This window comes from Acanthopagrus latus, chromosome 5 (assembly GCF_904848185.1).
Source record: "Acanthopagrus latus isolate v.2019 chromosome 5, fAcaLat1.1, whole genome shotgun sequence".
NCBI classification, from domain to species: Eukaryota; Metazoa; Chordata; class Actinopteri; order Spariformes; family Sparidae; genus Acanthopagrus; species Acanthopagrus latus.
Genome location: NC_051043.1, coordinates 4,112,394 through 4,131,716, shown reverse-complemented (window position 1 = coordinate 4,131,716; position 19,323 = coordinate 4,112,394). Strand labels below are relative to the sequence as shown.

The 19,323-nt window shown below is 40.3% G+C and overlaps 2 protein-coding genes across 2 annotated transcripts; both read right to left on the bottom strand.

The window, feature by feature from the left end:
* Positions 1–498: 498 nt before the first annotated feature.
* Positions 499–6,933, bottom strand: chmp7 (charged multivesicular body protein 7). Its single transcript, XM_037098653.1, has 9 exons — positions 6,333–6,933; positions 6,078–6,249; positions 4,929–5,114; positions 4,673–4,806; positions 3,428–3,476; positions 3,223–3,342; positions 3,035–3,133; positions 1,828–1,885; positions 499–1,506 (listed from the first exon to the last, which is right to left on the bottom strand). Exons 1-9 carry the CDS (start codon positions 6,575–6,577, stop codon positions 1,274–1,276), a joined length of 1,296 nt encoding a protein of 431 aa, XP_036954548.1. The 5' UTR covers positions 6,578–6,933; the 3' UTR covers positions 499–1,273.
* Positions 6,934–7,913: 980 nt separating this feature from the next.
* On the bottom strand, positions 7,914–19,104 carry lgi3 (leucine-rich repeat LGI family, member 3). Its single transcript, XM_037097038.1, has 9 exons — positions 18,443–19,104; positions 16,320–16,391; positions 15,644–15,715; positions 13,851–13,922; positions 13,649–13,720; positions 11,969–12,138; positions 11,378–11,542; positions 11,197–11,287; positions 7,914–9,848 (listed from the first exon to the last, which is right to left on the bottom strand). The coding sequence occupies exons 1-9, from the start codon at positions 18,643–18,645 to the stop codon at positions 9,119–9,121; spliced, it is 1,647 nt and encodes a 548-aa protein (XP_036952933.1). The 5' UTR covers positions 18,646–19,104; the 3' UTR covers positions 7,914–9,118.
* Positions 19,105–19,323: the final 219 nt, after the last annotated feature.

The window sequence follows — 19,323 nt, the reverse complement described above, 5'->3', positions numbered from 1 at the left end:
CTCCAGAAATGTTTGGTGGACTACAAAACGTCACCTGACTTTGACTTAAGTGACTCTTGGTATTGAAACAGGATGTGAGTCGAGATGGAAAACATTTTATAAATGTATACAAATGTATGTGTGGTTCAACAATTCAGCCACTAGGTGTCCTACTTGAATCACTGTAAAAAGTATACATTATCAAGTCTGTGAATTTATTCTCCTGAATTTCCTGAACCAGCAACCAGCAGCACTGATAATCCCACCACAGTTAAGGAAAAGGACGGTTGACACCAACACTGCAAATCTTGAAATAGGGTTCATGGTAAAATATTATCTGTGGTACGGACTTGGCCAGCATCAATGAGTCTACACATTTTTCGTTAGCATGAATCATGCTTCTGTGTTTAAACTCAACCCTCTGTTATACCACCGCCTCAAGTTTCTTTAACTGGATATGGAGTTCCTCCTCAGCTCCGCTTCTGGCACAGTGACTGATGTACAAATACTATTACTAAGGAATGATTAAAATAAATTTTATTCTCAGATATATATTTAGTTAAACTCACTTAAGGTAGACCTCTCAGTCTTCATATGTATGTTACAGTGACACATAATATATACTCATGGTAGTAGATTATTTGGCATAATATTTTCTTTAAAGTTTCAAATATAATTACAGTTCAAAAGGCAACTTAATGCACTTACAGGACTGCCAATGAAGGACATTTAAAGATCACAACTCACTGTAAACGACAAATACACTTGTCACACTTTTCATTTTTACACAAATTTAAAAGCGTTCCTCGTGGTAGCATAACAAAGTGCATACTTTAAATGATCAAAAAGTTCACATCAGACTTGAGATCCTTCAGATCCCAACAGCAGAGTGGACCTGAAAGCTCTCAATCTGAAAAATGTGTTAATTTACAAAAGGAGAGAATATTTGTTTAAAAATCATCTTTGGCAGCCGTCACAGTAAGGTATTTTTATTTTCATTAAATCAAGTAGGATGCCACATTTTCATGTTGCCAGAGTTTACAACCACTTCAATTACAATTTCATAATTGATATGTAAGTACTTGTTTTTGTTATTTTTACTTCTGCAAACTTTTTCATGGATACAGTTTGATATGTTGATGCAGAGCCTCAAACTTGCCATGTTTAGTTCTGATCTCTTGGCAGGGGATGTAATTCTATTCTAATCAAAGCCTGCGAAGGAGAGGTGACCATTTGTTATTTCACAACATTCCTTTTACAGCCCAAATGTGAGAGAAAGATGAAGGCAACAACCTCAATCTGTGAGAGTTAACATGTTCAACTCTTCACCCAGCTTCTGAGTGGAGATATTCACAGGGGTGTAGGGTACAGCAGGTAGAGAGCTGAGCAGTTTGTCACCTGCGACACTCAGCTCTCCTGGGGTTTGCAGAATGCTTGTTGGAACTTCAGGTAAATCTGGGATGGAATCCGGCTTTGACTCGTCCAACAAAGATTTCAGTTCCTCCTCCAACTCATCCATATCTTCATCTGCAAAAAACACAACAAGTTTAGATCTCGGTGATATTCAGTTGGGTCAATCTCTGCCAACTCACTCAAAATTCAAAACATTTCACAGTTGCTGTAGATTTTCTCTAAATTTTTTTTATTTCTGTTATATTCATGGGTCCTGGTAAAATCCTGATCTGTGGTACTCGTTTGTTTAATGTCGGACTAATTCAGTTCTCGGTGTGAAAGAAATACCCTGACGTTATGTTATCAGCTTTCAGTTTTCAGTATAATCCATGACATGAACAAGCATCAACCCAAATATAAAATATATTTAAATTAGGAACCGACAGTATGACTTACCTGCGCCCGTCACTCCACTGGATAAAGTTTGGTTCACCTCATCGTGAGTGTCACACAACTGGTTAAATCATAGAGAGGACACATGAGGATGCTTCAGTATAAGATCAAGTTAATTATCTGGCTGACTCAAAAATAGAAGTATGAATGAGAGTGACTGTACAGACTTTAGTAAAACATAATGGCTTCATGACTGCTTCATTTTTGTCATTTTGAAAAAGCAGGGCTGGGCAATATATTGTTATTATATCATTATCTAGGTGTGAAACCATATTTAGCTTCAATTTTTGATATGGTTGTATTACAATGGGCCATAATGTTTTCTTGTTTTCTCCTGGTTTTAAAGGCTACATTACAGGTGAACTGACTGTTCAACTTGTTCTAATACTTGCCTTTACACACTTAGTCATTACAGCCACGTTACTGATGACTGTCAAAAGATCTCATTCTCATTCCTACAGTAATGTTGGAATATCAATACTGAGATATTTGGTCAAAAACAGTGATATCATCTGGTGGTGCTGGCCAGAAAATGACCGAAAACCACCTCAGCAACATACAAGTTTGAAAAAATGTATACATTTATGGAGAATCAGAAATCTCAGATACTTGAATTTTAATCTCTCTCTTAAGCCTTCACGAAAGGGCATCATCACAGGGCATCATCACAGCCCCTGATCATTGATAGGCGTTCCGCCTATCAATGATCAGGGGCTGGTCTCCACATACTGCATTACAGGCGGTCTGAATCTGCTGATATAAAATTGGATAGGCACATACCCCTCCATGTGTTTTATTATTTTAATATCCTCAGTTTGTTTGAGCTTGTCTGTTCAGTTTGTTTGCTTTAGTTATCTGACATAAACAGCTGTATGTATTACTGTAAATCGCTTTGGACAAAAGCGTCTGCTAACTGCCGTTATACAGTCATGGTCAAAAGTCTATGTACACTTGAAGAGAACATGTATATCGTGACAGTTTTCAGTTCCAATGATTTCTACAGATCTCATGTTTCTGAACATGATTCAATATTATTTCAAGGCCCAGTCCTGACACATTAGACATTCTTCTTTCATCCAATATAAAAGTTGAAACAGTTCACTTCAACCATGTTACCAGACATTAGTTTTATACACCAGAGATCATGAAAGGTTTCTATTTAAATAATAAAATAAAAAATAGAATTCATGGTCTCAAAGTATGCAGCTACCTCCTGAATTTGATCCACAAGGTTCTCAGCACGTTCCACTGTCACATCCTTCAGAGAGAGTCTCAGGGCTGCCACTCCAGCCTGATAGGCCTGCATGACCTACAAACATGTTCAACACTGTCTTAAAATACTGACAACAGATTTGATTATACAGACAGAAAGAATAGTGATGTCTGTCTGCTTCTCACCATTTTGTCGGTCTGTGACTGGGCTATTCTGTCCAGGATCGCCCTGATGGACTCCAGTTTGGCAAACAAGTTGTTGGCTCTTGTTTCTACCCTTTTGCGGCCTCGTAAACACCTCAGAGCCTGTAGGAAAGACAGTGAGTATGACCACTGAACACTGTGCTCTGTCAACAGGTAATGCAAATTAAAAATGATCTGTTGTAAGTACCTTTGATTTCTTCCCTTCCTTCAGCAGCATCCGTGCTTCCTCTTTGAATCTGCACTTAGATAATACAAAGAAGTTTTAGCAAAAATCACAAAGTCTGATATCCAGAACATTTTAATACAATGCCGTAAGGATGTCCCGATCAGGTTTTATTTACCCCGATCCCGATCCAAGTCCTTTAATATCTAGTAAATGCCGATACTGAGTCCCGATCCGATACTTAGCCTTAACTAATATTTTCCTGGGTAATACAGCTGCATTAAAAAACAAGTACCTGCATCCAAGCTGTTCCTTAATAGGTTTTTTTATTTTGTTGAAACAAAGTATATACTTTCATATGGCTCTTCCTTATTCTGCATATGCTATTGCAACATTGGCCTACCACATTGTTTGTGTTAGCAGGAGAGACTGTGACGCTGCACTGTGACAGCAGACCTTCGTGTACAGCCAGCTGATGTGTTTGAGACGCAGCCCACGCTTGGTACCTCCATATCATCCACCGCTTTTTACATATTCCTTACATTGTCACGTAAAATGACATGGACGAGTTGCTTGTCTATTTCACACGTGTTCAGCATCTCCTAGATTGCCTGTTTTACATGCTCTGCTGTATAAGACACACAAAACTAGTGCACATACCGGCATGAAGTAACTTGAAAGTGGAGTCAATGTAATGTAATGCTGAGATGGTAGGGCATACCGGGGATTCAAAAACTCCAGATGATGAAGAAAACCCTGATCCGACCACAGAGATGAGCTGGTTATCCAGAGCGACTGATTTAATTCCCTTCTCTGTAATATTTTATCGTACCAAATGAGTAGTATTAAATGGTCGTAATGAAACGGACGTAATAACTTTATGTGCATGTTTGTCTTCTACCATAAGTTGTGTCAAGTTGTGACTTGGGGAAAAAAAAAATAATAAAATTGGCCTAGGGTCCAAATTCAAAATTGCTCATCCCTGATCAGTGGAAAAATGCCCATATTGCCCCAATCTGGACCCTGCAGATCGGATCGGGACATCCTTACAATGCTGTGCTTCTGACTATTAGTTCAACAGGTGGGAAAAAAAGACTACTAAAGCATCAAGTGGCACACACAGTCAAAACAGAAGTACCAACTTCTTTACCTAAATAGATTGTGTTGATTACAAATACCTACCAGACTATTACACCGTAGTTTAAGTCCACACATCATCAATCAGTACTAGTCCTACTTCTACTTAAGTTCATATTTGAGTTGACATACTTGTCAGCCTGAAGGCCCAGTTTCTCCACCCGCTCTCCCAGCAGCTTCTCACTGCGCTGCAGCTGGTAGATTCCGATTTCAACATCACTGACTGGGGAGACACGATCTTGGCCAGGCTGACAAAACTTAACAATCTGTAAAGAAGACACATAGACAGAAAAAAAACATTACACCAGCAGTCAGAGAAGAAAATATCCCTCAACAGGTTTTGATCTTGATGACTGAACAGTTTGTAGAATGCTAGATTATACTTTACCTTCTCGCCTTCGTGCAAAAAAACAGTCACTTGTTTGTCCCTCTGCAGCTGCAGGAGAGCCATGCACAGGGTGCTCTCATCAACACACACGTCAGAGGACAGAGTACACAGTTCTTGAAATGACAGGATGGAGCTGCTTGCAAATTCGCTGCTCCGGTACACCCTTAGTAATTCTGCTGCTTTCTCCTGGAAAACAAAAGATAACAAACTTTACACCCAGCAGCTGCCAACATGACTTTTCTTGATCAAGCGAAGGCTTCAACTGATGATAAGGTGAAAATCTTGATCAGTGTTTTCCAAAGCCCATGATGACATCCTCAACTGACTTGTTTTGGGTATAAATAACTGCAGGGATATAACTCTGTTGGAATAAAAAACTGAAGGGAGACTAACATATGGAACAGTCAGTTAATATAATGCATAGCATTAGAGCTCAAAGAATCAAATGATAAGTTATCAACTATAACATTAAGTGATTGACTATCTTTTCTTAATTAATCAATCAATTATCAAAGTGCTCTGATTTCAGCTTATTAAATGTGAATATTTTCTGGTTTCTTTACTCCTCTATGCAGAGTTGGGAAGTAACAAGGTACAAATGCTTTACTTAAATCAGTTATATCTATATCAGTAGACAGAGTAATGCTCAAAGGGTTAGTCAATCAAATCAAATCAAATCAAGTCTAATCAAATCGATAATAACCAAAAAAAGCCTATTTGATCTTTCTCACTTCTTTTTGAAAAATATCATGTAATTACACGTAAATCTAGGTAAGCTCTTGCATCCTTACAATAAATTATAATAATGAAAAAAAAATGCAATTTAACAAAATGTGGGGCAAACATGTAAATAGTATACATAAAATATAGGGACAGTTATGTTCATAGATATATACTATTTTTATTATGTGAACTGTGGCTGTAATGAATTATTGATACTTGTGACAATTTGAGAGGATGCTGAATATGGTTGTGTGTACAGTGATGATGGGGATGAAGCAATGAATCAATAAATTAAGTAAAAGTTTGAGGACAAAATTTGAGTAAAAATGATAAGATGATAGAAACGACACAAACAATTAGATACATATTGTGCATAGCATCTTACTACTATCCCATCATGTGGCAGTGGCACACAGTTCGACAAACCTTGACTAGTTCAATGACAACAAAGGACTCCTCCAGAGGCACCCTGCTGCCCCCCAGCAGAGTAGAAAACGTCCATTTCAGAGGTTTAACCAGCAGCAGGCCGACACCCCAGGACAGCCAGCCACAGTCCACATTGGCAGCAAACTCGGACTCCCTCATGACCTTCCCACTCCTGGCAGAAGTTAAAACATAGGTAATATTAACCCAGAGAGGCACGACAGTCAGCAGTGACAGGGCAGAAAGAGTGATGGCTACCTGGCCATGGACTGGATGACAGTAGGCAAACCGAGCGGGGACTTCTCTTTCCTCTTAAAGGTCTTGTTCAGCTCCTGCAGGCTGACACACACAGTGCCGCGTTGCCTGCAGTTCTTTACGACCAGAACCGTCCAGAAGTCCATCTTACTGTCCCAGTCTGTCGAGTTGACGTCTCGGTTCTCCTTGAAGTCGGAGAACATATATTCCATCCGCTCATCGTCGTCCCATTCAGGTGTCAGGTCCATTTCAGTGGCGTAATACCCCCAGTCTAAACTTTGGCTAACCCGACCTGCTAGTTATACCAAGAAGACAGCTAACACAGCTAACATTAGCTAGCTACAACCCAAGTTAGGTTAGCTGGCAACACCCACTATCTGCCCTCACTGCTTCCAGAAACAACTGTCACTGCTTATCGGACGTAGCATGTAAGCTAAAAAAAAATCGTCTGTTCAGGGAAAAGTGAAAGAAGTGTCTCACATGTCGCTGCCAGACATCAGAGCAGACCCTCATTTCGTCATGATGCATGTGAACATGTCATGACTAACGCGAACTAGCGTTTCACATATCAACAACATATGTCCGCACGCGTTTTTCAATACAGAACCGCGCAAGAAAGCGGAGATATGTGTACAAAAGGGCAAATGGTCGACTCCGCCCCGTGCAGACGCAAGGATAAACAAAGCAAGCGCTCCCTAAATTCCGTTCACGAACATTGTATTTGCGCTTTTTTTGCGCATCGTTTGTTGGGGATATAACGTAATAAAATACATGATGATATTTCAAATTGGATGAAATATTAAGTATATAGATGTTATGTAAATGTGTGTTATGTATCTATGTATATATTTAGATATGAACATTTTTATATGTAAACATTCGTATACTAATGTAATCACATGTATGTATAGAGGCGAAGTCACGTCCCTGCATACATTTCTTATTCCGCTGGTATTGTGCTACGAATTGCACATATGATGTTTGGGAATTTTTTGGAACGTCACTTACACAACTGCTGCGTGTAGTCTTTCTAACTAGACTTTCTTGACTTCGAAAATTATCTATTAAATTTACAAATATCACATGTGTACTTTATGCCACAATACAAATGGGATCGAGGAACCATTTGTCTCTATTCATTCACTAACATTCATATTGTTTTATAAATAAGGTCCACCGGAAGAGGCTTCGGCTCTTACGGAGGGTTTTGGAGGCCGAAAAATAAATAAATAACACATATACATATATGTTTATATAACATGTATTTCACCATAAATGAATAAATCACAGCTAAGACATTAAATATAGATGTTGAATTTATATTTGTAATATTTCATTTTTTAAATGAATATTTATGTGTAAACATTTGTATCTTTAGTTATTCATATATCAATTTATTGATTTGCTATTTCATTTATTCACATTTATTTATGGGCTACTTTAATTTATCCTTAGTCTAACTCAGCAGCGAAATAAATCTGTCACATTCATTCACCAGAGATCATGGGTTGAAAAGTCTGATTGGTGACTGATCAGTATTACAGACCTATTAGGCTCAACCAGTCGATCTGATTGATTTGATGTTCATGTTACAGTTTAATTTCAACAATGTCAATGAAAATATCACGAGCAGAAGAACTAAAGATCATGAATTCTCCTTTCCAAAATTACTCTAACTTTATTTAGCTCACTTTCCAACTAGCATGTGAAGGTTGATACCAATGGATGCCATACAGATATTACTTTTGCAAGGATGGTGCCTGCTCTGCCTCTGATCAGCTTGCCCTGAAATCCTTACTGATAAGACAGGACACAAGACTTTTGGGGACCATAAGCTTTAATTATACCCCCTTCCCACCAAACCTTCCATGTGCAAATATACACAGTAACAATTAAATACACTTTGTGACTGTACATTAAAAACAAATGAAAGAATTACAACTCTTTTTTTTGTTATAACTTAAAGTATATACTCTGATCTTGTTATAGCTTGGTCAAATCCCCAAATAGTGTATAACTCGCCCCATCATGCCTAATTTTGCCCAGGCAATGCCAAATATTTTCTCATTTCACTTCTTTTGAGGTTGGATAGCAAAATCAAGGAATATGTTTTTAAATAAAAGAGAGAATTTAAAATTAAGAGAACAGGTTCATATTTTTTGTTAATTTGGGGCCCCTCAATTAGTTTTGTTCATGCCTTAGACCAGCTTTGATCCCATGTTTTTTTTGTTTTTGCAGAGTGAACATTAAATCTAAAACAGATTCAAGGGTATCTCATATAAAGATAAAAATAAACACAGATTAAAAAGTAACGCAATGGTTAGTATTGCTTGGTTTTCATAGCTATATCATTTGTCCTGTGTCATGCAAAATTCTCCACAGATAAGGTACACCCTGTAACTTACAAAACTTTCATAGTTTTACAGTCACACTCTGATCTAGTGAGTAATTTAGATGCACATGCACATCATCTTCACACTAGTAAAGTATAGCACACTATATAATACTGTCAAAAAAAATAATTGGCATACATATATGGTTGGCAGAACAGAAGCAGTGATGCAGCATAGACATGACACTAGTGTTGGCATGTTACTGGGAGTTAACCCATCGTTTCATTTTAGTGCATAAAAATAGATTAATCATTTAATTAGTTGCCTTCAAACGTCGGGTGAAACAGCAGGCCGTTAGTTACATGGCTTAAACATTTCGCAGTCTTTCATTTATTTGGCACATTTTGATAAATTCTCGGGAAGCGCTCCGTTCCTTCCGTTCTGACTGTAACATGTCTACTTGGCACTGAGATCCACCACCAGGTGCTGGTAGGCCAGCGTGTTGCCTTTGAAGCTGGCAGCCAGCAGAATGTCCTTGTTGTCGACAGATACTAAGTTGAACGCCCGCGGAGCTCTCATGTTGAGCTCCTGGAAGGGCTGAAAGCGCTGAGTGAGGTCATCCCACAGGTATACTCTGGAGAAGGAGAAATCACTTCCGAGAATGAGGTACTGGCGCAGGCCCACTGTGAAAGGATACACTGCCATCGAGCCGCGAGAGGGAAGAGTCTGGATCTCTACAAAACGCTGCCCTTCCCAGCGAAGGATCTTGGAGTCACCGATGAATCGTGTGAGGCAGAGGTAGAGAACTTTCCTCACCCAAAAGTGCTTCACCATCTGCACATCTGCCAGCTCTGTGATCTGGGAGAAGAAAGCAAACTGTTTCTGGCTTCGGTTCCACTGGTAAACCACCGGCGGCTGAGAGGCGCTGGACAGGATGAGGTGAGGTTTTCCTGCGACATCAAGGAACTCAACATGGGTGTCCCGGTGCCAGGGATGGAGGGACTGGTGGGAGTAGAAGCCGTTACTGTTCCAGCGATAAATGCTGGTGGAGCCTGCCTTGGAGCTGTCTGCAACTACAAAGTACCACTCTCCATCCAGCTGGAAGGTGTCCACAAAGTTGGGCTTCTTCACGCGAGTGGTGTCGATATCTTGGATCTTTACAAAGCGCTGCGGGTCCTCTTCCCATCTGTGACAACAAAGAGTTTTTCATAATATAAGATATTTCAGGATAGATCCATTGAACCCATACATAACCTATGGTAACTGCTGAGAACGCACGTTCTGTGTCGTGCTTCCACCCAGGACAGTTAAACGTAGTCAGAGTTATTAACAGGGCAATGACCGACACCTTAGATTTACTACCCGAACTGCTAAACATCCGCTACACACAGCACACATGTGGCTGCCTTTTTTACAAGAGAGAATTACATTTTGAGTACAGGTTGCAGACAGCAGGTCAAAAGACTGCCAAAACCCCCCCCCAAAAAACAGGAATGTGGTCTGCAAACTTTAGATAAGTGTGCCAGGCACCTCAAGAAAGGGCTGATAGAAAAAAAATGGGGTTATAGTAGCTTTTCAGAGTCAAAGGAATAACGCAACATTTTGGAAATACTCTTTGTTTCCTTTTTATTGAGAATTAGATGAGAAGATTAATACCATTCTAACATTCGGAAATATGAAGATAAAGCTTGCAGCCAGTTAGTTCAATGTAAACTTTGTAAACAGGGGAAACAGCTGGTTTGCTTTATCTACACAACAATGGTCAATGGAAACCAAAATCATGAACCCAAAATCACACCTAGAAGTAAAAAATGCAGTATTGAATATTCCATCGAATATTCCAAGGTGTCGTTCACTGTGCAGATTGTAAAGCAATCCTGATCTTGATTAAATAAATTTGAATTTGATTATTTAAAATTCATTTGATGCACTATCATGGAGGAGCTGGACTACCTGTGCAACCTGATCGGGCTGCAGGTACCGCCTCATGCTACCAGGAGTGAGAAGGACAGAAGAAGACAGACAGAATTTCTGTGGCCACCACAAGCAAAACCATTCCCTTTTTGCACCTGTTGTCAATTTCATTTGCACCAAAGCAGCTGAAATTGATTGATCCAGTTACACGTTTACTGTATTAGAGCAGCGATGATATTTTCATTTCACTCTCCACAAGAAGGTGAATAAGTGATCATTTCCTGCATCTCATGGCCGATACCAATAATATAAATGATAATTTCATGTAATTCACTTTTTTGTATTAAAAAAAAGGTTCACAACCATTTATAAACACCTGTGGGTGAGAAAGATACAATGTTTTAAGGAAATGGATTATTTAAAACCCATGCAGAATGTGAAATTACAAACATGCATTACAATCAAATAAATGACCATACTAGTGACTGAAAATGTCAGATAATTATAGTGGTGTAAGAAGATACAGTAGCACCCTCTGAAAGTGGCATGAGATCCAAATACTCAAGTAAAGTACAAGTTCTAAAATTCAAGCTGTTTGAAGTTTAAATCACAAGCCTTACTTGTAGATATGAGATCCACCAAAAAGCTGAGCCACCACCATGTACAGACTGTTGTTTATGACCACTGGTTTGCAGTACACAGCAGAGCGAGCTGCGAGAGACCAACAGAAAAGACATTAGGATCCATTTTTTAAACTCAGACATATATTACCTATTTATTCTTTCATAGGTTTAAACTCACAGGTTATGTTATGAAACTTCCTGAAGACCATCTCCACATGATCCCACACATACAAGGTGCAGAACCCTGAATCGGGCTGGGCGAAGGTCACAAACTGATCGCCGTTGAACTCGTACGATTCCACAGACACAGAGTGGAAAGGGAAGGTCTCATACACAGCGAAGTCTGTGAGAGGACAACACAGAAGGATTAAAAACTCAATGAAAGCAGACATTTTATTCACCGTAAATATCAAATTCTACAAATGAAATAAACAGTCGGCTACTACTTGTCACCCAAGGGGAAATGTCACCAGACTCCCTTAAAAAAATGCAAAATTTTGTGAGTTGTGAGGTTTGGAAAAACATTATAAACATTGTGAAATGTTATCTCTAAATAAATCTGGATGATGTGGGCTGTGTTGTAAATTTGGCAAGTGTTCTACATAAGTTCTTACTTCTTTTGTGTAAAAAATGGGTTGTGTTCATTTTTCCAACTGATGTAGGCTACATGTGTATTTGCATATAGAGCAGGGATGTGAGATCCAATTAAAACTGGTCACTTGAGATGTATGTCTAGATGCACTGGAATTGAAAAGGGCCAGAGTGAAACCTGCGCTAATGCAGTTGAAGTCTCGCGGTGCGAGGTCGTGGATTCTGCGTCCTTGAAACTCAAAGGGGGAGGCACAGTAGATGGCAGGAACAGAAGTGTTGGTCTTCTCCATCCAGTCGACCAGCCACTTGATCTTACAGTCACAGCGAAAAGAGTTCCCCCGCAGGTCTCTGAAAAGAAAAAAAAAAACCAGACGATATGTAGTTTTATATCTTAAGTGCTCAAACACAAATCTTCCAAACCAAACAGGAAGGATAAGACAAGACAATAAGAAAGGCATCAATCATCAGATATAAACTACACACAGGCGAGCAACACAGTTGAGTGTGGTAGACCTCTAAACCCTCAGGGATCCTCAGCAAATCAGAGTTTTGTAGTGAGAGACTATAGGATCGAAGCTCTCCGGATGTTAAGACGCTGGCAGTGTTCCGATACCCATACCACCAAACAGTTCAGTATGACAGTAAAAGATTTAGTGCGCCTGGAACACAATATGAGGGTCAACTGTTAACTTAACTTAACATGGTTTAAGGTGGAAGATGAAAAGTTGTACAGATCTTGCTCCATGCATGGGCAGTTCAACTCTCTGGGTGGCATTGGTTTTTCTGTTTAGGGTCCTTGATAATTGTAAGTTGGCACTGCCTGATACAACGCCGCAGTACATAAATCTCACAGTAGTGATGGCTGCCATCTCCTCCAACATTCACATGATTTGGCACCCTGTGGACTGCTACCTCTCCCAAAAGACGAAGGAGGGGGTCAGTGGTCTCCATTTTACTGTCCAATGCAACAGCACTGTATTTCAGTGTATTTTCTGAGTTTTCGATCCTGTCTCTTTAAGGCCCCCCTTCTAAATACCCAGACCGCTCTGATCGGGCAGCTAACTCACGCTCACAACAGTGCAGCTGGGATAAATTAATTTTTAGGTGCCAATCTAGGAGCAAGACATAAATTAATGCCATTGTTTTTGGCATGGTGACATAGTGTGATGTCACAAAGTCACAGAGTTAAAGGCTAGATGGCTGATGAGATGTTTCAGGAGCAGTGTTTTCTGTAAGAGAGACAAGCTTCTGTTGGAGAAAGAGCTTAAGGAAACAACTGAAAAAAGTCTTCTCTGAAAATATCCCCCCTGGTGTTTGAGTTCAGTATGCTAAAAAGGACCAGGATGCCCTACTACACCGGGTCATATTTTGCAATATTCAATTTGTATCATTTGCTGTAGGGATTTTTGGAAACATTTTCCAACAGGGAAAATCCCTGTGAAATGCCCTCTCAGGTCAGAACAACAACTCTGAAAGAAAAAATTGGTACCCAAGTTGGCGAGTTGACATAATCTCATGCAGAAACATAGCAGACAAAAGTTAAACTGGGCTGATGATGAGAAACTTATACCAAAGTCATTTATCTTATAGTCATTGTATGATTTCATGTGTGCTTCCTTGCCACTCAAAAATTCTGGAAACAGCTGTGAGCACTCTCTCTGTGTGATCAAATGATCAACAGCATCTTTTTGGCGTCTTGTTGCTCTCACATTCCGACATGATGCACATGAAACACCAAAACTGGAAGACATCCGCCCAACCCAAGAAAAGTTACCACCTCAGGAGCAGTAATACTGCATGCAATAGTACGTACCTCGACTTGAAACACAGCTACTGTTTTGATTTCAGGCACACTTACAAGTCAGTGAGGATGTCCAGATGTTTGAACAGATCCCTCGGCAGCTGCTGCAGGTTGTTGTTTGAGAGAGACCTGAAAAGGTTCAGACAAGGAAATGTATCATTATGTCTGGCTCGAGTCTCTAAATAAGTCTTGTATGTGTTTTTAGCTTCACTGTATTCTACAAGGTGTCAAATGGTTTTTGGCTCAACAAAATACTTACAGATGAGTCAGGGATTTGAGTCCTCTGAAGGTATACTTGGAGAGAGCCTGGATGTCATTATTCTCAATGAACCTGAGAAGAAAGTGAAAAAAATCAGACACTTATACGTATATAATGTCGTCCTTGTTTGGGGAGGAGCTTGTGTAGTTGTCAGGGCAGGCGGGGTGTGTCTGCACGCAGCAGTTACTTCAGTAACAACACAGCGTATATCGGTGCATTTATAATCAAAACTCATACTTGAGTAAAAGTAAAGGATAGTAAACATATTGTGTTCAAATCTTACTTCAGACACCCATACGAATATTACAATTTCAATAAAAGTCTTAAACCAATTCTCCACCAATTCAGATTATATGCAGTTTCATTGGGAGTAGGTTTTAAACTACTTATTTACACTTTTTTTTAAACACAGTTTAATGTGTTAAATTTAAGGGGTTACCCTTTTAAGTATCACATCAAGTATTAAAAATACAAGCAAATAATAGCTATATTTTCATATTGTATGAGTTGACTGATTATGTGGCTGGCAGATTATCAAATCTGAAATTCCGCATATTTGTTTTTAATGCAGCCAAAAATCTTCTACTTTGGTCCTGATGTAGCATGTAATCTACAAAGCAAATAGAAACTAAAGTTATCAGATAAATGTCATAGAGTAAAGAAATATATATTATTTGCCTCCAAAATTTTGTGGAGTGGAAGAAGCAGAAAATAGAATTTTTCTGAAATGATACTTAAGTACTGAAAATTGAGTTAAGGTACTTACTAACCATCACTGTTAACAGCTCAGTGAACTAGTCTGACTCGACAGCAAATGAAGATATAAGGAAACAGATGAATATTCCAGGCAAGCAGTGACTCTGAACAGTAAAAGCTCCTTTGAGGTGTTTGACACTGTGATAAAAATAAGACAGAGTGCAGTGTGTATTGCAGAGGTCTGCGTGTCAGCATGATTTGATCCTGCCTTTGTTTTGTCTATTGATAGTCGAGAACGTACAGTGTGTGCAGACTCTCCAAGGCGGCTGCGAATTAAAATATGACTTTGTTAGCATGCACAGCGGGCAGTGGTGGCAGTCATGGCAGCGATGCAGTGAGGCCTGATGGCTGGGCAGCAGCCAAACCACACAGCGAGCAGCCTGAGGCACGGCCATCACACACACTCAGACCCCATCAGCTAACTACTTTCTAGAGCCCATCAATTCACACAACGGCACACTACAGAGGTACATTCCTTGCTATACTGCAGAGGCCTGGCCTGAAATCTTACAGTGCAGTCCTCAGAAAGGAATCAAGAACAATCTAGACTTGAAACAAGTGGTGGAAGAACTCCTCAGATCCTTGACTTTAAGTGAAAGTACTAATGCCACATCGTGAAAATACAGAACAATATAATGAGAAAACAGAAAACAAAAACCAACAGACCGCTAAAAACTTTGCAGTGAAGCCAGCTTTTGCAAAACAGTTACAGCATAAGGGTAAATGCTAAAATATTATGTAAAACTAGTAGAAGTTAAGTCAGCTAACTGACTCATTAATGTCAGGGAAACAGCAGCAGCTAAATCTTTGAGTGTTTACTGCTGATGAGTTACATTTTCCATTTCTTATTTAAAACCAAATAAAAAAGATCATCATTTCTTCTTTTGAATCTTTCTTGGTCTTGAAGTTTTTGTCACAACATACACAGCAGTGTAGGTCAATTTAATCAGTGTGTGAGCAAAACTGCAGAGTGTTGAAGAGAGCGGTCACAATCATGAGTAGAGAAGCTGTGGCTCATGTTGAAGTGAGACACTTACAGGTACTGCAGGTGAGACAGACCAGCGAAGGCATCATCAGCAATCATGGTGAACGTGTTGGAGTTCAAGAGCCTGCAGAGGGAAACAATCATGATCAGGTCGTGTAGATGATGTAGTTCATGTCTAACTGAGGCTGTAGGACAACATCCAAACAACTGACTGAATTTTTCATATCTATAAAAAGAACCATTTCCATTTGTGTATTTACATTTCAAAAATACTAACAGTGTCATTCATAGTACATAAAGCTATTCTGACATAAATGCATACATATATTTGGACTTTCCACAAACACACACAGACTCACACACAAACACGGTCGTGAATACACACTCATGATTGCATCTGAGCAGATAAATGGCTCTTTGTTCGGCAGAGCAGAGCTGAAGGGACTCAGTGATTGGCAATGACACTGATACAGAGCCACTTTACTCTTATTACTGCTATGTCACCACTGTTTTCAATAACCATTCATTTCTAGGAGCTCAAGTCCTTCCATTGTTACCACCAAACAAAAGATGTCTGCGTGCGCCGCGACGTCAGCTGAGTGAAAACACACATGTGGCACAAAAGAGTTGAGACTGTGCTTCGACATAGTTTGTGAAGAGGGAGAGAAAGAACTGAGACTTTTTTTTTAAACTAGTGAACGTTGTCTGCTGCAGGTCTGGAGACTCACAGGAACTGAAGCAGGTGAAGGTGTGAGAAGGCTCCCTCTGGGATTGTAGTGAAGGCTGCGTTCACCATCGTCCTGTTCAGAGAAACAACACCAGTTACAGTGACGAGAAAGAGAAGATGACACCGGCAGAGCCAGAGTGGAGAATACTGATTAGTGCCCGATCAGTGTATCAGTTGATTGATATTATCGGCTGACATTGGCCTATCACAGTCATACCAGTATCATCATATAAATGTTGTCCAGTATGTGTGTGAACTATATAAGAATATGCAGTATTAACTTTTTCTTAATAATGCAGAAAAGAAATGTAAGATTATTTACAAAATTATATTCCCATTGCAGTTTACTGTTTCAATGCACTGACATCATTATGGACGATAAATCTTTATTGTTCATCACATTTGAAGTATCGTCTGATATAATAATAGATAGTTCAGTAATACAATGATAATAAACTTCATTTATGTAACACTTTTCTTAACAAATTTACAGAGTGTTTGACAAAATAAACTAAAACCAGAAACGGTCGATAACATGGGAGTCAAGGACATGAACATGGATGAGGTAAAAACAATAAAATGAACAAGATATCAGAAGAATATACATATATTCTTCATTCTATTGTTTTTCATGTTCATGTCCTTGATTTTCATGTTATCAACCGTATATAGATCAATATCAGAAGTTTGTACCTCTTATTGGCACTGGCCCCAAAAATCCTGTCTTACTGACTGTGTGCTTTGTGTTTCAGCCCCATGCTGATGGAAAGTCAGGTGAAGTAGCTTCACAGCAAAACAACATAAAAAAAAGTGTCCAAGCTAAGTGTCCAAGTCTCCAGAAGCTTTGAGACCCACAATGAATGGAAAAGTCTTCATTCACTCTCTTTTTAGAGTCACAAACTCTACAGTAGCTGCTAATCTGTGTGGGAAGTGGGTGCACAAGCTGATTGTGTAAATATCAGTGTTTCAAATCAGTTTGGGATCTCCGGGATTCTTCTTTAGAGGTGTTCATCTTCTGTGTGACTTGTGAGGATACACTACCTGTTAGAATGTTAAAAAAACAACCACGTGCAAGCTAACAAACAAACAGAAAAGGTCTCTGGAAGTCCTGAGATAGCAAAATGCTTTGAAAATATGTTATGTACACTCTGGAGTCAAGCTCGTGCACCCACTTCAGACTTCACACTATCAGCTTAGCCACTTCCGATTCTGGCTTGAAAAAAAGGGGATCTGGAGCCTTCTGGATTCCAGAGCCATTTAATGTCCTCAGCTACTTCAGCTGTTCAGAAGAATGCTGCAATGCTGTTTAGCAGTGACACTCCAGAAATGAACTAGGAACTTTCACCTGACTTTATCCTCAGCATGAGGGTAAGTAGATCATTTTCATTTTGGGTGAGCGATATGAAACATAGATTCCAAGAGAGATATGTTAACGTGACACATTCAGAGAAGGACATGTCCCTCTTCTCTTGGTCCTACTTGCAGTTGAAATATCAAGGAGGGCCAAATCTTTTCAAAAACTGGGACAAGCAAGTTCCTTCTCCAGTTCTTTACTTCTGTTCGGTTGTAAAACGAGGGCACCTGCACCAGCCTGGCCTCTGCATGGAACTCCCTCGACTGTTTTGAAGTCAATATTCAATCCACAGGCGATTGGGGTGAATCAGATGAGAGGGAGCACGTCGCGACCCTTTCTCTGCAAAACATAACGTTCGCCTAACGAGTGCGGAGCTTCCATTTCATTATGTGCGCTCCATTTATTGAGTGCACCCTCCTCAAGATTATAGCTCTCAGAAGAGAAGCAGGACTCCTGCAGTCAGATGGGGGATCTATTGTTAGTGTTTCTCCCTGGAGCCCAACAGGACTTCACTGCTGTGCTCCCTCACTATGCTCAAGTTGAGCATATGGTAGAATAAAGCAAGAGATTATTATTATGACTGTGTAATTCTGTCTGGTGTACAATCATTCTGACTGTATCAAGCAAACATACCTAATATCCCTTTAAGGTAATTAAGAGACAAGTAGGGATTCATGCATCATTACATAATGCAGGGTGACATCAGTGGTGTAGCCATCTGTGCCAGCCCGAGACTTCATACAGGTTACCAGTAAAGATGTTGAACTCACAGGGAGATGATTCCAGGGGGGAAGGTCTTGGGGATCACCTTGGAGTCCACACAGAAGGCACTGTCTTTGGTGCAGGAGCAGGTCGCAGGACAGCGGGGGGTCTTGGGGGCTCTCCTGGCGTTGGATTCCCTCGGCAGGACGAGACACAGACACAGGAGTGACAGGCATATCAGCCTCGTCCGTCTCTGTCGGAACTCCGGCATCCTTGGGCAGGAGGAAAGAGAAGCCACTTCTTGAAGTTTCTCCTCAGTGGCTTTTGTGAGAGGTGGTGGTCAAGGCTGCCTACAACCCCAGCAGTTCTGATAATGCTGAGTGCGGCGCTGAGAGAGCCAGCATGAGGCAGAGGGGAAGGGTGTGAGAGAAAAAGAAGGGAGGGAGGAGGGGGGGAGTGAGGGGAGTCCTGTGTGTCCTCGGTGGGTGTTGGTGCTCTGCAGCTTCCCTGGATCTGTGCTATCTTTCTCCCTGAGCCGCTGCCAGAGTGCACACTGCAGGAATGACGATCGAGGCTGCTCTCTTCTCTGTACTAGGACCTGTAGGCGGGGGGATGCTGACAATTAATTATTTACTGTTGCACATGCAGAAAACCTTAAAACCGCGACCGGGAGGGCTGAGGAGGTGCTGATGGAAGATTATACAGCCGTGTTCTGTGGAGCTCTTATCAGGTGTGAAGCTGCTGCAGTCATAAGAGCAGACAAGGAGGCATGAAGGATGCAGGGAGAGATGTGTGTGCACAGTCTTGTGTCTGTGTCTGTGTGTATGTGTGTGTGTGTGTGGGAGGGTGTTTACACTCTGGCAGTTTCTCAACAGCAACCAGTTATGACACTTTAAGTGACATGAAGGTACATACACACAGCCAAGAAGAAGAGGAGGAAGAAGAGAGA

Excerpts from the sequence above, each read along its gene's own strand:
- chmp7 (XM_037098653.1), bottom strand. The coding sequence starts at position 6,577 with ATGGACCTGACACCTGAATGGGACGACGATGAGCGGATGGAATATATG. Across the intron at positions 3,134-3,222 it reads AGTCACAGACCGACAAAATG|GTCATGCAGGCCTATCAGGC; the intron begins GTGAGAAGCAGA and ends ACATGTTTGTAG. Across the intron at positions 1,886-3,034 it reads TTGTGGATCAAATTCAGGAG|TTGTGTGACACTCACGATGA; the intron begins GTAGCTGCATAC and ends TGATTTAACCAG.
- lgi3 (XM_037097038.1), bottom strand. The coding sequence starts at position 18,645 with ATGCCGGAGTTCCGACAGAGACGGACGAGGCTGATATGCCTGTCACTC. Across the intron at positions 16,392-18,442 it reads CCCCCTGGAATCATCTCCCT|GACGATGGTGAACGCAGCCT; the intron begins GTGAGTTCAACA and ends TTCTCTGAACAG. Across the intron at positions 11,543-11,968 it reads CTTCAACTGCATTAGCGCAG|ACTTCGCTGTGTATGAGACC; the intron begins GTTTCACTCTGG and ends GTCCTCTCACAG.